This window comes from Callospermophilus lateralis, chromosome 17 (assembly GCF_048772815.1).
Source record: "Callospermophilus lateralis isolate mCalLat2 chromosome 17, mCalLat2.hap1, whole genome shotgun sequence".
NCBI lineage: Eukaryota > Metazoa > Chordata > Mammalia > Rodentia > Sciuridae > Callospermophilus > Callospermophilus lateralis.
In genome coordinates this window covers 26,163,532-26,183,311 of record NC_135321.1, presented here as the reverse complement: position 1 = coordinate 26,183,311, position 19,780 = coordinate 26,163,532, and the positions used below count along the sequence as shown (strand labels likewise).

The window sequence follows — 19,780 nt, the reverse complement described above, 5'->3', positions numbered from 1 at the left end:
TATTATCTCTTAGCAGGTTGCCTGTGAGAACCACATTCTGATTTGATGCTTCTTCAATTATAATAATATTTTCTTTCCCTACCAAAAAAATCCTTCGTGATGCTTTAGGTGCTGCCTAAACAGGTAGATGGCAATGATGATGGATAGCTGATATTAACACCCACGAAAAAAAAAAAAGATAATAATAAAGTAGGGGCAGTGTTTTTCTTTCCCCCTCACGGAAAAACTTTACAGGTGAAGATGTTCCAGAGATTTCATGCCTTTCTCCTTACCACTGTCATTTAAGCCCCTAGGGAGCCAGTGACCCACTGGGAGAATCACCCAGCCCATGTCCCTGTTTTCCCTCTCTTGCCATCAGGAGAGCCCTGTCCCAGATGGAGGGCAGGGACCCCAAGGACCATCAGCCATAAGTGACTACAGCAGCTGATCTGAAAGGCTTTCCCAATCCAAGTCCCAACCAAGAACAAAGCCAAACCCACTTCTTTTCCTGGAGTCAACTTGGTCTCAAGCCAGTGGGTCACTCAAGAAACAGGTGCCATTACTGTCCTGGGGGACTCCATCCTGGCCTTGAGAGGGACACTCTTATTCTATGACAGTAATCCCTAAAGGTAGGGATGGTCCCATGATACCCTGACTTTCCTATTTTTTTTTTTTTTAAGAGAGAGAGAGAGAATTTTAATATTTATTTTTTAGTTTTCGGCGGACACAACATCTTTGTTTGTATGTGGTGCTGAGGATCAAACCCGGGCCACACGCACGCCAGGCGAGCGCGCTACCGCTTGAGCCACATCCCCAGCCCTGACTTTCCTATCTTAATACCTTCCTTGGACCTTTTAGAGCCTAGCCCACCCCAGCTAAAATATCCAACAAGATCATATCTAGACATTGATGCCTTATGTTCCCACAGTGCTTCACGTCCACCAGGGAGCCAATTCAAGAGGGGGGAATGGGGGCAGACAGAGAACAAATGAAACAAAGGCATCCAGAACGAGAGAACCCACGCCCTGCCCAATACATGGGAAGACAGGCCTCCCGGCACCAATTCCTTCCGTTTTCCATGGGATGCCGGGAAGCCAGACTTTTATTTTTAATTTTCCAATTGTTAAAAGCTGTCAATTAATTCAAACTTGAAACACTGTGCAGACCAAGTATGCGGTGCTGGAGGCTGGGGACCTCCCACTGGCAGCTCCTAACTGACATCATCTTGCCCTATTCCATGAGGAAGACAGAGTGTGCATCACCCCCACAGCTGAGGAAACAGGGACACAGAGTAGAAAGTTAGTGCCCAGACAACTAGTGGCCAAGGGAGGCCAGGAACTCAGGAGCCCTCTCAGTTCAGTTCTTCAATCACCAAAGTTCTAGACTCTGTCCCAGGAGTCAGCTGCACACCATACCTTGGGGTCTTCCCCTGTTGGGGTGCAGGATCAGCAACCCTCTGCCTTTTGACCTCATGCATGACAGATTTGCTCACCATTGCGACAGCTGCCCACTCTGGAAGCCCAGGTAAATGTCATTCTGGACCCCTGCCTGAAACCACCTCTTTCCCTCCCATTTGACAGCATATAATAAGAATGCAAATGCTGAACTCACTATTAGTACAAGGATAACCTTGAGTAGGTTCTGTTTGAAAAAAAAAATAATAATAATAAGAGGAAAATCATTCACAAACACCAGTACTTAACTTTCACTTAACTTTCATGGGAGGAGAATCTATTAAATTATTCATTGGTATCTTCCCTCCCCCACACCAGGAAGATAGCTTGCCTTTTTTATCTTCTCACTTTAGGGCCATCTGGGTTGTGGGGGCTGAAAGGCTTCAACGCTCACTGAAGAAATTGTGCTAGACTGTTCTGGAGGGAAGCAGAAGGCGGGTAATTTTGGGTCTGGAGAGGGGTAGAGAGGAAGTGGTGGGACCATGCCCAGGGGAGATACCTTGAGACAGAGAGGCCCACAATAGTGGTTTGGGGTCCTCTCTCCATACCCTTCAGAAGGGAGAGCAGGCCTCAGAAACACAGCTGCTAGGGGCACCTCCAGAGGCTGGGCCAGGGCTCCAGAAGCCTCCAGAAAGTAGGAGGCAGATCAGCTGAGACCAGCATGGCCCAGGGGGTCACTCAAATGTCCCATTCCACAGAAGACCTCCCAGGCCTACCGGACCCTAGGGTGGAGGGAAGGCGCCTCAGCCATTACAACTTCCTACCAACTGGTGGAGAAGATCTGGTCATGCTTTTTAATTAAATAAAAATCTTTAAAGGAGCCATTTCTCACACACCACACCACGCTCGTGAAATAAAATGGACAGGCACTCTTCTATTATTCATCATCACTGGCCCTGAACCTCACAGGTGGCGGAAGGCACCTTTCCTTTACCCATCCCACTCTATTTTTTGTTTATTACATATATTTATTTTAGTATATTATTCCATAATTATTGAACAACCTCACTAGGCTGGATGCCAAGGCTCAACAGTGCACAAACCAACAGAGGCCCAGACCCAATGGAGCTTCCCTTGTACGACAGGGAGAAAGATACAATGACAATAAACTAGCAGGCGACAAAATGTGTGCTGTGCCTGAGGGGGAAATGTGCTGTGGGGAAAAATAAAGGGAGAAAAGGAGGATGAGGAGCTTGGGGTAGGTGAGATGCTCTTCCACACAGGGTGTGAGGGAGGCCTCTCCCCAAAGGGGTCACTTGAACGGGACCAGAAGGTGGTGAGGTGACCTCAGGGGAAGGATGCTGAGAAGACTAGCATCTGCAAAGGTCTGAAGCTCAGGGCCTGAGGCTTCTGTTGGGCTGAGGAGCCAGAGGCAGGTGACAGAGGGTAAAGGGACACTTCATGGAAGCAATGCCACCTGTCTGTGCTCCCTCACAGCCTTCTCTGAAGTGGTGTGCCGTGTCCTGCATGGCCATTTATTCAGGTTCCAGGTTTCCAAACTGGGCAGTGAGGGGATTGAGAAAACACAAACAGACACAAACATAGTGAAAAAGACAGGGCCTGGTGCTTCCGCCAACCTCCAATGGAGGAAGACTGACCACGAGCAAGCTCAGCACCTTTATTAAATAAGCTTTAACATCAAAGGGATTTATTGTGAGAAAGTTACCCTAAAACAAACAGAACCAAGGTCAAAGATATGAACAACCCAATTACAGTTAACAGTTTGCACCCATAATTCTCTACCCACCCCCCCAGGGGCAGTGGGCATTTGAATCTTGGGTCATGAACTGATAAATCCTGTGGCTGGAACAGAATACCCCTTTGAACAGGGCATCACCATAGCAACTGGGCAATCTTTGATCAGCACCTTCTCACTGAGAAATTCCCAAAAGAGATATTCCCTCTGTCTCTGGGCAATTCAAGACCCATAATTCATTTGCTGCTCCCGATAGAGGTGGGCCAGTTTCATCCTCTGGGAAGTAGGGAATTCAGCACAGCTACCTGGAGTCTGTGAGGGTCAGGTCTCCCTCCTTTTGCTGTCCATATCCCCCCAGGTCCAGAGGAGGAGTCCAAGGGCCTCTCCACCCAGAATAAGGTGGAAGTGCTGCCAGCCATCAGCTGTATACCTCTCCAGGGGGATTAGCGGTGTAGCTACCAGATTCCCCTTCCTTGCTGTCCTGCTCCTCACTGACTACGGGCTCATGACTTCCCTGTGAAGCTCCAGCAGTAATGCCTCCCTTGAAGAACATCAGGGGAAAGGGAAGTGATTTTACTCTCCAGGTTTGCCAGGAGACATTTCATCTGGGGTAAAAGGAAAAATGTTGCAGGGTGGATGACCCCAGGCTGGTCCCCCATGCTGTCCACCATCAGAGGGGAAGGAGAAGACTGGCAGGGTGAGCAGCAGGCACCAGAGCAGACAAGGGCTCTGTGAACTGCAGGGGGTGGCCTGCCTGAGACCCCAGCTCCCAGCCCTGGGCCCCAGATTCTAATGAGCAGGTAGGCATCCTGGATTCTAAAGCCCTGTGGTTCTGCAGGGCCCTCTGGGGTGATGCAAATACTCACGGTGCCAAAGCATGGTGGGGAAAAGGATGCACATGGGGGCCACTCTGCCAAGAAAGGTCCAGAGAGAAATAGAACAAGCTGCAGGCAAGCTCTGGGACTAGGTGCCATATCAGCCTCAGAACTGTGATGGGATAAACCTGGGCCAACCTCAAGATGCTCCTGCCACTGTCACAGCCTTCCAGACCTTCACTTCCTACCCACTCCCCTCCCTGCTCATCTCCCAAGCTCATTTCCCAGTCAGACTCATACACGTGGGCATCTGGACCTTCCAATGATGTCACAACCCTTCCAGCTACTCTTTGTTAAATATATACTCAATTTTTATTTCAAGGAGGGGCTGCCCACAGGAGGCAACAGGTTGAGGAGTGGGGACAGGGGGAAGCACCAGCAGCCTCCCAACTCTCCTTTAGATTCAGACAACAAACAGCAGAGTACAGATCCCACCCTCCCTGAGGCTGCAGAGTGATGTGGACAAAGGGGAGGGTCCACATCATTCTAACTGCTATCTTTGTCAGAGCTTCCAGGAGCACTGCTTTCTCATCTTGTTACACGCCCTGGGTTGTGTGTGTGTGTGTGTGTGTGTGTGCGTGCGCACACGGCGCATAGATAAGTGTGTGAGATCAGTGCCCACATTCTCTCCAAGCCTGTGGAACCCAGTCCAACTGAACTTCAACCCTTTCATTCCTCATGCTGGCCTTTGCAGCTAGTTCCTCTGCTGGGTTGAATTGTGTCCCCCCTCCCCTCCCCCAGAACTGATAAGTTGAAGTCCTTCCCCAAGCACCTGTGAATTTGACCTTATTTGGAAATAAAGTCCTTGCAGATATGCTCAGTTAAGTAGGATGAGGTCATAGGTAGGACCTATAAGCCAATTTGTCTGGGGTTCTCATAAATGGGAAAATTTGGACACAGATACATGCAAAGGGAGAATGGCATGTAAAACTGTAGGCAGAGATGTACCAGGCAAAGAGCAAAATGGTTACCAGCAAACCATCAAAAGGAGAGAAGAGACACTGAACTGATTCCCTATCAGAGCCTCAGACAGAACCAATCCTGCGGGTGTCATGATCTTGGACATCCAGCCTCCAGAACTGTGAGACAGTGACTTCCTGTTGTGTAAACCTTCTAATCTGTGGTGCTCGTTACAGCAGTCCTTGCAAACTAATACACCTAAAGTAGCTCTTCCAATCCTCCATGCCAAAATCTTAGTCTTCTTTCCCCAGACTCCCTAAAATCCTCAGCCTTATTCAGTGGTTCCCAACTTGGCCAGGTGAAGGACCCATGCACCCTTCAGGTCTCTGCAGAGGAGGAGAGGGCAGGGGTAGAGGATGGGATCAAGGAGGAGGGAGCTGAGTGGGCAGGACTAGAGCCCCCACACTATTTCCAGCAAAGCAGGTGAATTACCAGGCTCCTCTGTGGCCCTAGGTCAGGTCAGAGGGGCCTCCCAGTCCCCCAACACCAGCAGCACTGAACAAGAGACTGTGTCACCCGCTTTACACCTAGAACCCAAGAAAAGATTGTCAACTTTTTTTTTTCATTTTTTATTTGTTCTTTTTAGATACACATGACTGTAGAGTATATTTTGATACATTATACATACATGGCTTATAACTTATTCATGAGGCAGTCTGTCAACTTTCCATGGGTATTGGACGCCTGCCCCCTAGGAGCTCCTTAAGAGCAGCCTGTTTGGTCCATTTTGGAAGCCAGGGTCTAGACAGCACCATCCAATTGAAATATATCAGGATCCACATATGTAATTTAAAACTGTCTGGTAGCCTCCTCATAAGAAAGTTAAAACACACGTAATAAAATTTTATAAAAGGAATACATACAATATACAAATAAGTGCACGTAAACCCAGCAAAGTCCAAAGAAGGTTGATGGATTGTGGCAAAGCTAATTTCCTGGTTGTGACGTTGTACCTTTGAGGGAAATTAGGGTATTCAGGTTCTCTCTGTTATTTCTGAGAGCTGTATGTGAAACTATAATTCCCCAAAGGAATTTAAAAAGTAAAAAGAGCCAAGCATGGTGGTGCATGGTGGTATAATCCCAGCGACTCAGGAGACTAAGGCAGGAGGATCTGAGTTCAAAGTCAGCCTCATCAGCTTAGTGAGGCCCTAAGCAACTTAGTGAGACTCTCTCACACAATAAAAAGTAAAAAGGGCTGGGAATGGGGCTAGGTGGTTAAGCACCCCTGGGTTTAATCCCTAGCACCAAAAAAAAAAAAAAGTAAAATTAGTTTTAATAATACATTTTATTTTATTTTATCTAATATACCAAAGTGCTATCATTTCCACTTGTAAATAATTTTAAAATGAGATCTATTACAACTTTTAATGTGTGTGTTCCATCTTTGAAATCCAGTGCGTATTTTATACTTACAGCCAGCACATCCCAATTCAGACTTGGCATGTTTCCAGAACTCAGCAGCCATACGAGGCAAGTGGCCACATGAGGCAAGTGGCTCTGGTACTGGACAGGGCAAGGCTGGTACATAAAGAGGGCTCAGTTTGGACTTGCTGCGGAACTGAATGAATGAGGCAGCTCATCAGCCTGAAGCAAGAGGGGCTGACGGTGGCTTACAGCACAGTGCCCCACCAGCTGAAGGACTCCAGGGGGAGGTCAGAGGTACAGAAATGTTGACTCTGGGGCTGGGGATGTGGCTCAAGCGGTAGCGCGCTTGCCTGGCATGCGGGCGGCCCGGGTTCGATCCTCAGCACCACATACAAACAAAGATGTTGTGTCCGCCGAAAACTAAAAAAAATAAATAATAAAAAATTCTCTCTCTCTCTAAAAAAAGAAAAAGAAAAAAAAGAAATGTTGACTCTGCAGGCACTGCCGGCAGGAAGAACAGGAAGGAGGACAGCAACTCAGCCCGACATGTAGAAAGAAAAGATGATGGTGGGGGAGGGCAGGGATTCTTGGTCCCTTTTAGCCTTCTTGGGGATGGCAGGGGGGTTACTTCTAGGAAATAACAACAATGACCCTGAGAAGCATTGCTGCTTTGAGCTGCGGGAAGAATGGCAGCTGGCCTGCTGGACGAGTGAGGGAAACGATGCTTGGCTTTCCTTTGCCCAGAGAAGGCGCGAGCACTACAGGTGACATCTGATCCCAGGCTGCAGTGAACACAAGTGCATGCGATTCTCCCAATAACCCCCAGCACTTCCCATGCATGGAATTCCACACTCATCTCCTGGCTTACCTGCCTTATTTCCACCCACGCCCCCAGTCTAGAGGCTCTGGGTTCCTCCCTGAGGGAGCTGGCAAAGCCCTACCCAAGCCATTCTCCTGAAGGAACAGCCCCTGTGACCCACATCATCATACCTAGAGGAGAGAGCAGCCATCTTGCCTACCCACTCAAACTGCATAGGACAAAACCGAGACCAGAAAGGCCATCTGTTGGCCACACCAAACACTGGGGTCTAAAAAGAGAATTTAAAACATTTCATACCTTCCTTCACCTGCTCCTCCAGCCTCAACACCTCCATCTGTCCTCCAGATTCTCCCCAAATCCAGTCCCTGAAACTCACCAATTCTCCAAAGCCTCCATCAGGTTCCACCTGGCTACTGTCAACACCCTGGTCGCTGTCTCCTCTGAAAACTGCATGATGTATAGTCTATTCCACGTCACAGTGTCACAGTGAGCTTGTTCATGTCATCTGACCTGATTTTTCCTTTTGTCCCTCTAGGTGCTCTGTAAGTGCCTCAAGGCAGGCACCTCTCCTAACAGTTCTTCAGCGGCACCCTCCCCCTCCTGCCACAAAGCTGAGCAGGTGTCTGATGAGTGTCTGTCAGTTGTTGGGGAAAAGCTTTGGGATTCCTTTTGTTTATATCCATTCACTCAACAGTGAATTTCAGGTACTGTGCTAGGTCCTGAGAATTCAAGGATGAATAAAAAAAAACATCTTTTATGTCTTAGAGTCTTCCAAACTATATGGCCCTTATGAGTTATTTGTCCTCTCCCCTTGAATATTAAATAAGGAATTAAATGAATCTATTTAACAGGTCTATGGTGAGGATTAAATGAAATAATCCTTCTCTCTCTCCTTGGTCTATATCCAAAGGACTTAAAAACAGCGTACTACAGGGACACAGCAACATCAATGTTTATAGCAGCACAATTCACAATAGCTAAACTGTGGAGCCAACCTAGATGCCCCTCAGTGGATGAATGGATTAAAAAAATATGTGGCATATACACACAATGGAATTTTACTCAGCAATAAGAGAATAAAATCGTGGCATTTGCAGGTAAATGGATGGAATTAGAGAAGATAATGCTAAGTGAAGTTAGCCAATCCCAAAAAACCAAATCCTGAATGTTTTCTCTGATATAAGGAGGCTGATTCATAGTGGGATAGGAAGAGGGAGCATGGGAGGAATAGATGAACTCTAGATAGGGCAGAGGGGTTGGAGGGGAAGGGAGGGGGCATGGGGTTAGAAATGATGGTGGAATATGGTGATAATTATTATCCAAAGTACATGTATGAAGACATGAATTGGTGTGAATATATTTTGTATACAACCAGAGATATGAAAAATTAGCTCTATGTGAGTAATAAGAGTTGCAATGCATTCTGCTGTCATATATATATAAAATAATGAAATAATCCTTAGAATTATCTGCTTAGGTTACAGCCTGACCCCTGAACCCTAATATTATTACCTGATGAATTCTTCACCTGTAAATAGTCCCTAGAATCATGGGTAAGGCTAAGAGCTAAATTGGGAAAGTATTAAGATGAGAAGCAAATGGGACTTAGGTAAGTCAAAGAGAAACTAAATCCTCTAAAGAGGCAAAATTTTCCTGAAAAGAACAAGTGTCAAAAAATGAAGAACTATTTAAAAAAAAAAAAAAATGAAGAACTAGGGCTGGGGTTGTAGGCCAATAGTAAAGCGCTTGCCTAGCATGAATGAGGTACTGGGTTCGATTCCCAGCACTGCACATAAATAACTAAAATAAATGTCCATTGACAACTAAAAAATATTTTTTTTGAAAAATTAAAATAAAATACAGAACTAGCCAGGCTCAGTGGCACATACCTGTAATCCCAGCATACCTGTAACAGCAGCTCTGGAGGCTGAGGCAGGAGGATCTTGAGTTCAAAGCCAGCCTCAGCAACAGAAAAGGCACTAAGCAACTCAGTGAGACCCCCATCTCTAAATAAAATACAAAATAGGGCTGGGGATGTGACCCAGTGGTCAAGTGCCCCTGAGTTCACTCCCTGGTACTAAAGAAAAAAAAAAATCCAGAAGTGAGAGGGGATCACTGTGCCCCTGAGGGTCACTGGGAAAAGGACAGGAAACTATCATCCCTCCCCTAGTGCAGGGTGGGGCAGAGTAGGTCAGGGTAGGCCTAGAGGGTGCCCAGCAAGGGCAAGGATGTGACATTTAAGGAGGCCTTCAAGTCTCAGGTTCATCAAGTGGGTTGACAACCGCGAGCGGGGCTTCCCTAAGGTTTGCTCCAGGGTCCCTTAGGAAGGTCACTCTCTTCCCCAGCAACCTGCCCTGGGCAGCAAGACTATGAAGCTAGCAGCACAGCTCACAGCCCGGGCTGTCGTCCACTCCCTTCTCCTTCCTAGGGTGCCCTCCCCATCAGAGCCACACTCTGGATGGATAGAGCCCCTAACTCCCCTTCCCCATGGTCCAATCTCCTGGGGCTCTGCCTATTTCTCAGGACAGCAGAACAGCAGGCTTTGTCCCCTGGGTGTGGGGAGAGCTGGCTCTGAGATGAGAGCCTTCAAATATACACATGAAGGTGGCCCAAAGTCAGGCTGTCCTTTTCCTTGACCCAGTTTCAAATCCTCAAGTCTCAGGCCTGCACCAGCCACATGCAGACAGGCCAGGTCTGCACCCTCAGGGTGCAGGAGGAGGAGAGCTGGCGGGGCAGACAGAGCATAGGATTGTCCTCTGTCCTAGGAGTAGGAGAAAACAGGCCCAGCCCAAATGCTGTCCACTGTGCCATCACATAGCAAAAGGACAGTACTAAGCAGAGCGTGCCAAGTGCAGCCAGTACAGGTGCTAGGAATTCAGAGGAGGGCAAGAACACTGTGGGCTGGGAATGGAAAGGGGAAGGATCTGGACTGAAAGGCAGCCAGGAAGGAACAGCAGGGACAGACACAGCACCCGTAAAAGCACAGAGTAAGGACAGACGTCGTGGGTGTAAAAGACCCTTGTGTGAGGAAATGCTCCACTTCAGGGTGGGCTTCTGACCCAGGCCGACCAAGGGGGTGAGATTTTTATTTGGGGTGGGGTGGGGAACACAGACATTCAAGGGTTTCCATTTTAGACAAAATGACAGAATAAGGAGCCCTCTGTAGCAGGTGCTGTGATGTGCCCCACACCCACTGCAGGGGTGAAGGATTTCTTCCTTGCCTGCCAGGGATGCCATGAGCTGAGCCCCCTCTTGGAGCTGCCTCAGAAGAGAAGAACCCCCTTGCCCCTTACCCAGTGACTGGTCAACACAGGGGTATAAAGGTCTGATCCTTCACCCCAACTCTGGGTGCATCTGAAGGACCATCCCATCTCCAGGGCTGCCTCTGGGGCTGGCTGAGGATTTCTCTGGGACTATACTGCCATTCAAGCTCTCCCAATTGCAGTCTTTCCTACCCCTTTCTCAGGTATTGATCTCAAGAGCACTTCTTTTAATAAGCATTTTGCATTCTAAACTCTGGCTCAGAATCTGCTTTCTAGGGAACTAAATGTGCGACATCCTCCCACTACAAAACACTAAAACAACAATTAAAAACATCTTTAAAATGTCTTCTCAAATGGATGAATAATCTGGCAAGGAAAGAAGTAGTAGAGTGTTAAAGTCAGACGCTGCCCTAGTGACATCAGCCATTGCTAGAGATTTGTGTTTCCATTGCAAGGGCTACAGGGCCTACCCAACGTGGAGGATTGCAATAAAAACCTCCTCCTAAAGTCAGGAAAATGCAAGCAATCCAAAGGCAAAAAGAGAGAAAAAGCAAGATATATTTAAAAAACATAAAAATATGAGAAATAAATCCTTACTTAACAATAATCATAAAAAAAATCTAAATATATAAATTTTTAGGTAAAAAAAAAAAAAAAACAAAGATTGTCACACTCAATATAAAAATTGAAACTATGGCTGGGCGTGGTGATGCATGCCTGTAATCCTAGTGGCTCAGGAGGGTGAGACAGGAGGATGGAAAGTTCAAAGCCATTCTCAGCAAAAGTGAGGCTCTAAGCAACTCAGCAACTCAATACAAAATAAGGCTGGGGATGAGACTCAGTGGTTGAGTGCCCCTGAGTTCAATCCCTAGTACCAAAAAAGGAAAAAAGAAAAACAATGTAACTATGTATTGGTAGCAAGAGACAAAATAAAAGACATACAAATGTTGAAAAAGGCAAATCAGCATCATTATCTTATTGTAATAGCTTTGAGTTAATAAAATCACAAAAGAAATAAAAAACACAAAGTACCTGGAAATTTTTGACCTATAAATGTTTCTAAATTTATAGGTAAAAAATAAATCAAGACAGAAATTGAAAAAAACTTGAAATTAAAGATAATGAAAATACCTCTGGTTATAACTATGTAACCTTAAACAAATTACTTAACCTTCCTGTGCCTTAGTTTTCCCATCTACAAAATGAGCATGGTACTAGAATCTATTCCATGTTGTTAAAGGAATTCAGTGAATTACAAGTAACAATAAACGCTTTTGAGAATATGGGGGGAAAGGCACACTCATACATTGCTGGTGGGACTGCAAATTGGTGCAACCACCAAGGGTGGTATGGAGATACCACCCTTCTGCTTTCCATCTCTATGAATCTGACAATTCTAGCTACTTCACATAAGTGAAATGGCACCATGTGCCTGATTAATTTCACTATGGCACCCTTTGTGCCTGATTTATTTCACTAAGCATAGTGTCCTAGAGGTTCATCCATCTTGAAACCTGTATCCAAATTTTCTTTTTTTTAAAGACTGAATAATATTCCATTGCACTTTTTAAATAAAGTAGAAGTTTTTTAATGAAGTAGAATAAAAAATAATAGAGCACACTTCTTGTAAATAAGGCCAAGTATTTCCTACAACTGTGCATTACAATCATGAAAGTTCGGAAAACACTGATTTTGATGGTTGGCAACTCCACAGTTTACACTGCTAGCTGGGTCTTTCCTACCTGCAGCTCTGAGCCCATTTCTAAAGGGCTCCACGTGGCCAGGCTTCCAGTGTTTGAGCAGATTCAGACCCAGACTTGCAATTCTCTTTCCTCCGGACATGCCTCTTTTCCCACAGACCTACTGGTCCTTCGTAACCTGGCCCTGCCTGCTTTACCTGCCCCACCAACACAGTCCTAACTTTGTTATGCAGAACACTCAGGTTTTCCTTGTTCTCTTCAATTCCTGCTTAAACTGGGATTCATCCACTTCTTACCATCACCACCTAAGCCTGTGGACCATTTCTCTTCAAGACCTCCTTCAAAGGCTTCTGTGAACCATGAAGCACACTGATTCACTTCGGCTCCCTCCTCTGGTTCACTCCTCCAGGTTGCTTCACATTCCACTTTCAAACCTTTCTGTCCTCTCAATAGCTTATCAAACCCCACCCCACAAACCAGGGACCAAGGACCGTGTCTGTCTCAGTGCACACTGTATCCTAAGCTCCTGGGCTGGTGCTCAGCATAAGTAAGTCTTCATTAAGTATTTCTTCAATCAAGCAAGGACAAGGAAGCCAAGAGCATCAAGGGCAAACTTCACGGCTTTGTTCCATACCTTTTCCTCCAAGATACCATCCACAACCCCCATCTTTCTCACTTCCAGACCAAGATGATCCCCCAGGTCACGACTGTTCACGGTGAGTCTCTCTGAAGCCCAGGAGAGGACAAAGGTCCAAGGAAATAAATGCACATTGACTTACATCCCCCACTTCCTTCTGCAGCAATCTGTTCCTAAATCACTCCACCAACCCTGCCATCTCTGTGCCTCTGAGGTCTTTGTGAGGTGGTATGACACCAGTTCAGTGGAGAAGTGAAGAATGCCAGCCTTCAGGAAACCCCATATGCTAACGTGGACTCAATCCTTGTACCAAATTGACTTCTTTCTTGACATGGTGTTTTAATAATACTTTCCAGCCTCCTTCCCTCTCTACCCCTTCCTGTAAAAAGCCCAGATAAGCTTCCATCTTTGTGGCTTTTATTATGACACCACCTTGTTCAAGGATCATACATGGCTCCCTATGGCCTAATGAACCAAGTCAAGCTCTCCTTCTTGGTCTTCAAAGCACTTCACTAAAGCCACTGACCACTGGTACAGCTGCTTGCTTCTTCCCTACATTCCCCTGTACACCACTGGATCCATCTCTTCAATATGTCTCTTCTGTCCACACGTGCACACACACACTCCTCCCCATCTCAATCATTTATCCATCATCCATATTTATTGAGGGCTTACTTGCTACACACACGTGTGGAGCTCAAAGCTGGGAAGAAGACACTGAATCCCCACCTTATGGAGCTTCCGGTGGAAAGCAGGGTTTCTCAACCTTGGCACTACTGACATTTGAATCTGGATAATTCTTTGTTTGGGGGACAGACCCACATGGAGGATGTTTGTAGTGCCTCTGGCTTCTTCCCACAGGATGCCAGTAGCACTCTCCTCTCTCACATGTGACAATCTAAAAAAATGCCTCTGCCCATTAAGAATTGCCCACAATCTAGAATCCCTGGTATGGAGCAGGAGAAGTTTGCTACAGGTCTCCGCGGGAACCTGCTAAAGAGGCCATGGTTATCTGCTCCAGAAACCCAGGAATTTGCATCTCAATGGCCCTCCAGGTGGTCTCAGTGCTGGCCTCTGCTTGGGGAACACTGATGGGATGTTTCCAACAGGAGACACACTCATGTTCACATAAGCCAGCTCATTACAATGATGGTGCACACAGAAAACTAGATAGGTAAGCAAGTGCTATGGATGCAACTCATGTGGCAGCCACAGTCTAGCTACTGGTCCTGGGAGCTCACTGACAGACTAACCAGGGATAGAGCAAGTACAGGGGTGCAGGTAGGGTCAGGTGTGGGAGAGATGAGGGGATACACCACACCTGCATCTCTGCACCTCTATTCCTGCTCTTTAGTTCTAGATATGCTTGCCCCCCACCCGCCCCCTTATCAAACCCTTCCTTCAAGACCCACTCAAGTTGCGCCTCCTCTAGGCAGTCTTTCAAGTATTCCAGTCCACTAGGCTCTCTCTTCTCATTTACTTCCTATCTCATTTGTGCTACTATGTTTCCCCAAATAGACTTCAAAGCCCGTGAGCACCAGCACGGCATCATCTATCTCCTTCTCTACTGTCCCCAGGACTCCCTTCCAAGGATCAGAGCACATAGACATTGTGCTTGCTTGGCTGGATTAAACTGAGTCTCAGGAGTGAGGCCTGCAAGGTGGCATCGTGCAATGTAGAGGGTCAGGGTCTCTGGAAGATTGGATGGGAAGCAACTGGAGTACCTTCTGGGCTCTGGGCAACCGGCCCATCCACCCAAGATCAGGCAGGGCCTGCCATAGCAAGCAGGTAATTCAGTTGGCATTTGCCCTGGTACTGATACTTGGCCCTATTGACCAAGCAGAAGGAATCACAGCAGCCCCAGCAATTCCACTGAGGTACCAGTAGGGGGCAGGAACCCAGAGTTGCCCTACTGAAGAGAAAGTACCAAGACAGCAGCAAAGGGCCTGCAGGGTCCCAGGCAGCTGACTCAGGGACCCAGCTGTTGGTGCATGGTGTCATCTCAGGGTATAACAGGAACCAAAATAGGAGGCAGGCCCTGTCAGATCCAACAAGCCAGGAAACTCTGAAAATGTTCTTTAAAGCCATGGGGGCCACAGAGAAGAGCACATGAGCTGCTGCCCCCAGGGAAGAAGCCTCTCTGGGATGGCAGCAGTGACTAGCTGGAAACAAAGGTTTGGGAGAAGTCACCACAGACTCCTCAGTTCTAGGAGTAGTTACAAAGAGGGGAAATAGCCTGACTGCCTAGTTTTCCCACTGGGAGTGAGACCACCAGCAGCAACCTTAGCCCTCCCATCCTCATGCACAGCCACAATTGAGAGCACAAATGACTGTTGTAGGCCCCAAAGTGTGGAAAGAAAAAACAAAACCATTCCATTATTTGGAAGTTTCAAGAAGATGGGATGCCAGAGAGACATTTTGTTTCCTATCTGTTTGGGGGTAGAGTGGTGAGAGCAGAGAGACACAGGAGACAGAGGAGGATGAACCATCAGCAGAAAGGGGAAGGGGCTTCCCACCACCAGAGGTTCTGGTATAGGAGCATTCTAGGACAACCCTCCCCCAACCTCCCCCAGCCCCCCAGGGCAGAGAACCGCAGCAGCGTTTCCTCTAAGTCAATGGAGCCACAGAGGGAGGCAGCTGGCATTTTGGTGTTATCTTTCCCACAAGGAATGGGGCTGTCCCCACACAGAATGGGGTGTTTCTGAGCAACACCTCCTACTGCCCTTTCTCTTTGTGGAGTTAAACCCAAGGATGGGGGTAGGATGGGGAAAGTCCATCTTTTCCGACCTTTGGCCCTAAGGATGGGAGAGAATTTTCTCCTTCAGAAGGGATCAGGCTGGGAGTTTCACAGAACCAGTGGCTATGGAATTGTAAGAATTCACTACCCCTGTGCATCGCCACAGTCCACTAACACCCCTACCTAGTTCGATACTCCTGGGGGAGAAAATACGCTTTTTAAGCCTCAGCAGCCCGTACAAAAAATTCAGAACTCACCAGGTTGGAAAAAAAAAAAAAAAAAAAAATTCTACCTGACTTTAAGCCCTTTCCCTTCGGACTCCAATCAAATGGCCACGGAACTGTAGGTTTGGGGAACGCCCGGATCTGATCCCCGCCGCCGCTTCGGGCATTCTAAAGGATTTATTGCCAGTTTAGCTGCTTAGAATTCCAAACTGCACCCCATTTTTTAACAGCGGAATAAAGTTGTAGCCCCCCCCCTCGGGCTCCCCCTAAACACACACACACACACACACACACACACCCAGCGCTGAGCAGGCGCTCTTCTGGCCGCTGAGATGCGCTTCGCAGCGCCATGACCCAAGCCTAAATCAGCGGTGCCTGGGACTAGGTGCAGATCCCTGGGTCACTCGCCCCGGGGATGCTGAGACCACAGCATCAGCCACCTGGGGGCTCGCCCGTGAGCCTCGTGCATCCCACCCCGTGTCTCGGACTTTCTTACCTCTTGATGTAGTTCCTGCCATACAGGATCTGCTGCAGCAAGGTCACCAAGGCGAAGGCGCAGATGAAGATGAAGAGCAAAGTTCGGTTCCCCAACAAATCCCGGTTGGCGGAGGGGTCTGCGTAGCGCATCCTGGTCGCGGGGCGCCGCGGGCGCGGGGTGCAGGGAGGTCCGGCAATCACGCTCTGGGTTCTGAGACCCCGGCGGCGCGCGGCCGAACCGGCGTCTCACAGCGTGGTCAGGAGGGCGGAGGACTTCGCAGGGCAAAGTTTCCGGCTGGAGCAGCCCGAGCAGGGGGCATCTGAATGTCTCCGGCGCCGCAGAGGCAACAGGACACGGCCGCCCGCGAGAAGCTCGGCCGCAGCCCCAGGCCTTCCCTCCGCTGTCTTTTACCTCCGGGAGCGGGTGCCCGGCAGCTGCTGATTTCCCCACGGAGGGGCGACGGCAGGTGCCCCGAGCCGAGGGCGGCCCCTCCCGCTGAGGTGATGGCCAATGGGGATCCGGCTGGGCACAGTCCCCCCGTGCGCTCCAGCGCACGGTTTACCGCCCCCTCCGGCTGGGCTCAGATCGCGGTCGCCCAGAGCTTGGGGCTCACCTAGGATGGCCACGTCTGATCCCGCGGCCCTAAGCGAGGAAGCGCAAAGGTTGGCCTTCAGTTCTGGGGATGGGAATGGGAACCAAAACACTCCTGGAGTCAGACTAATGACAGGCGGGCCGTGGAGAGGGGGAGGGGATGGAGCGGAAAACGCCGAGTTGGAATCGTAGAATTAAAAAGAGGGCAGAATGGGGAAGCCGAGGCTGCGGAGCTGGGCTTGCTGGAGAGGATCATTTGCATGCGGCGCGCAGGGCACTGAGTCACCGCCGTGAACGCGTCCTCGCACGCTCCTGGAGACTGCTCGGGAGAAAGCGGAGCAAGGTCAGCCGGGCAGCCCTTCAAGGACGGCGCGCGCGGCTCCTGCATGCTAATGGCCTGTGGGGCTGCCCGCCCGCGCCCCCGGCGTCCGACAGGGCAGCCCGCTTCTGCTGCAGGCCTCTTCCTCCTCCCCAACTTCAGTTCCTGGGGTTCTTCAAAGACCCTGTTGTCACCAAGACACTGAGACCTTGTCTTATCCTTAACCACGGGTAAACCTAAGGTCAGGCAACCGGCTGCCTTCGGGGGCTATGGTCCCCAAAAGCTTTGTAAGCCACTATGTCCGGAAGCACGGAATGCTTCAGAGTATAAGCAGGGGGGAAAATAATCACAGAAATAAAATGTGAACTTCCTACCTCTGCAGAAATGCTTACCTCGAAAAGTGTACCCCCAGCCATGCTCCTGACCCAGCACGCCAGGCGACCGCCCTGCTATCTGGACACCGCAGTCCCTGGTCACGTGCCGGCCGCGTTCATCACCAATCCCAGTCAGGATGATTCTAGGGAGCCCCTTTGGTGGACCCACAGACATGGGGAGATTCTGGAGTCAGGCCGGGAATTCTACTTGGAACTTGAATAAAACTCAAACCTCAGAGAGAAAAAGAACTTTGGTGGGAAGTACTCAGACTCCCACACATTTAGTAGGTTTTTTTTAGTGACATTTAGTAGTTTTCTTTTTGAGCTGGAAAGACCCAGGAATACACGGTAAATGCTCATGAACTCTTATAGGGTTCCACCAGTAATTTGGAATTTGTGTAAATTTACAAGGTGGAAGTGGACCCTGTGCTGTCTAGGAAGAGTTCAGGTATTTATCCAGGAGGTCACAGGTAGGCTTTTTAGTCAGTTAAAGGAACAACCTAGACATGTGGAGGGCCCATCATTAGAGTAATTCCTGCATCCTCTCACATATATTAATGAATTTTCATCTCCCAGCCTCTGACTAGCTCATTTTACAGCTGAATGGACCAAAGCACTAGCTGACCAAAGCAATTTACCTTGGGAGAAGTCCCTGGGCTCTCAGATGGCACCTTTTCTCCCACACATGCAGGCAGGGGACATATTTACTTATGAAAGTACCTGTTCAATTGTCCCTGTCCCCAACACAACCTTAATTGTCCATTCTTGTTGTCTTCAATTTTTTGAACCCTGTCTGTCACTATACTGGGCCATACAAATGTTACCTGCATACAGGGCCCAAGTTGGCAGAGTACTAATTTTCACCTGGTATAGAGTTAGTAAAGTTCTGTCTTACTTACTCAGGACAATTTTTGAACCTTCATTTCCTTTCTGTTCCTGCTTATCCTCCACTGCATCAGGTACCCATTCTGAGACTTGTCTTTGGATGCATGCTTCTTTAGAAAAACAAATCAGTTTTAAAGTAATAAATGCAAATTATCCTCAGAATATTTAAGTGGCAGAATAATACATTTACCAAAAAAAAAAAAAAAAAAAGTACATCTAAACCTAGGTGACCAGAACACAGATCAAGAAACAAAAGCATTGTCAGCCCTCAGTAGACCAGTGAATTATGAAAAAGTCAAAGAAATAACAAGAGAGAGATGAGAATCCTGCTCTGTTCTTTGGATGGCTATTTGAGTTCCTCAGAAAGTTGACTAATTTTGATATAGCTCTGTGGAAGGACAAATTTTGCTGGAGTCTTATTTTTTAGCCATTCAGCCTCAGGTATCTGCAGAAAGCTCCAAAATCAAATGGGTCCTCGAATGTTCTCTAATCATCTTGATCTTCATAGATCTGTGAAGATCCAGAGAGAACGGCAACAGGGTAGAGAACAAGTTTAATTTAATTAATTGTTGTTGCTACAGGTAACACCTGAAAAACCAGCCTCTATCTCAGAGCAAAGCCTGTCCAAGGAAGGGACATGCCTTTGTCCTTAGAAAAACCCACAGAGCACTCCTAGTCACATTCCCACTCTGCTAAGTTGTTTATCTACAAATAACAGGAGAGATCTGCTGCGCCAGGTGTCCCTGACTCAGTCAGGCTAGGTGGGGATCCATAGAGCCCCCTAGCAGCCACCAGTCAGCATGAGACAGGGAAATACCTGGGATGCCAGATAACCCTCCCAGTAGTTTATGGTGGTTGATACCAAGTTGGGAAACCATGTAGTTCAGCACGTACACCCCTCTTAGCTTAAACCAATCAGTTCAAATGAATACCCCTTTTGTACTGACCAATCACCCCTACCCAACTTGTTCCCACCAGTGAATGTGCTAATCATGTTTTAGAGTTGTTATTTGATTTTCCCGCGGTGTGTGATGATTTGCTAAGGGATGCTATGATGTATGTGAAGTCCCTGCCTTCTCCAAAGAATGTATAAAACTGCTGCAAACCCTGGGCTCGGGGCCTCTCAGCCTCACCAGTTGTTGTGTGTGTGCGCGGAGGACCGAGCTAGCTGGCAATAAACACCTCTTTGCTGCTTACGTCAATCTTGGGTCTCTGGTGGTCTTTGGGGGTCCCGAATTCGAGTATAACACACCCTGGTACCTCAGAATCACCAGAGGGGCAGATATAATCCAAAAGGGGAAAACTGTCTCAGTTGCAGAGAATACGGGGAATGGAGAAAGGACTGCCCAAGCAGAGGCCACTTTTCCTGGGCTTTGTCCCCTATGCAAAGGGAGAAAAACCACTGGAGGAGAGAATGGCCCTA

The 19,780-nt window shown here is 48.0% G+C and overlaps 1 protein-coding gene across 3 annotated transcripts in view; it reads right to left on the bottom strand.

Annotated features, from left to right (window-relative positions):
- St8sia5 (ST8 alpha-N-acetyl-neuraminide alpha-2,8-sialyltransferase 5) overlaps window positions 1-17,557 on the bottom strand; it is a 66,487-nt gene extending 48,930 nt beyond the window's left edge. For 2 of the 3 annotated variants that reach the window (XM_076837299.2, XM_076837302.2), the window contains exons 1-2: window positions 17,491-17,557; window positions 16,207-17,098 (exon numbers count right to left, since the gene is read on the bottom strand). In XM_076837299.2, the coding sequence (XP_076693414.2) occupies window positions 16,207-16,337 (131 nt within the window). In that variant the 5' untranslated portion in view covers window positions 16,338-17,098; window positions 17,491-17,557. Of the gene's footprint in view, window positions 1-16,206; window positions 17,190-17,490 lie in introns of those variants that run through there. The other variant, XM_076837301.2, reaches the window with a different exon arrangement.
- Between the last annotated feature and the right edge of the window lie 2,223 nt (window positions 17,558-19,780).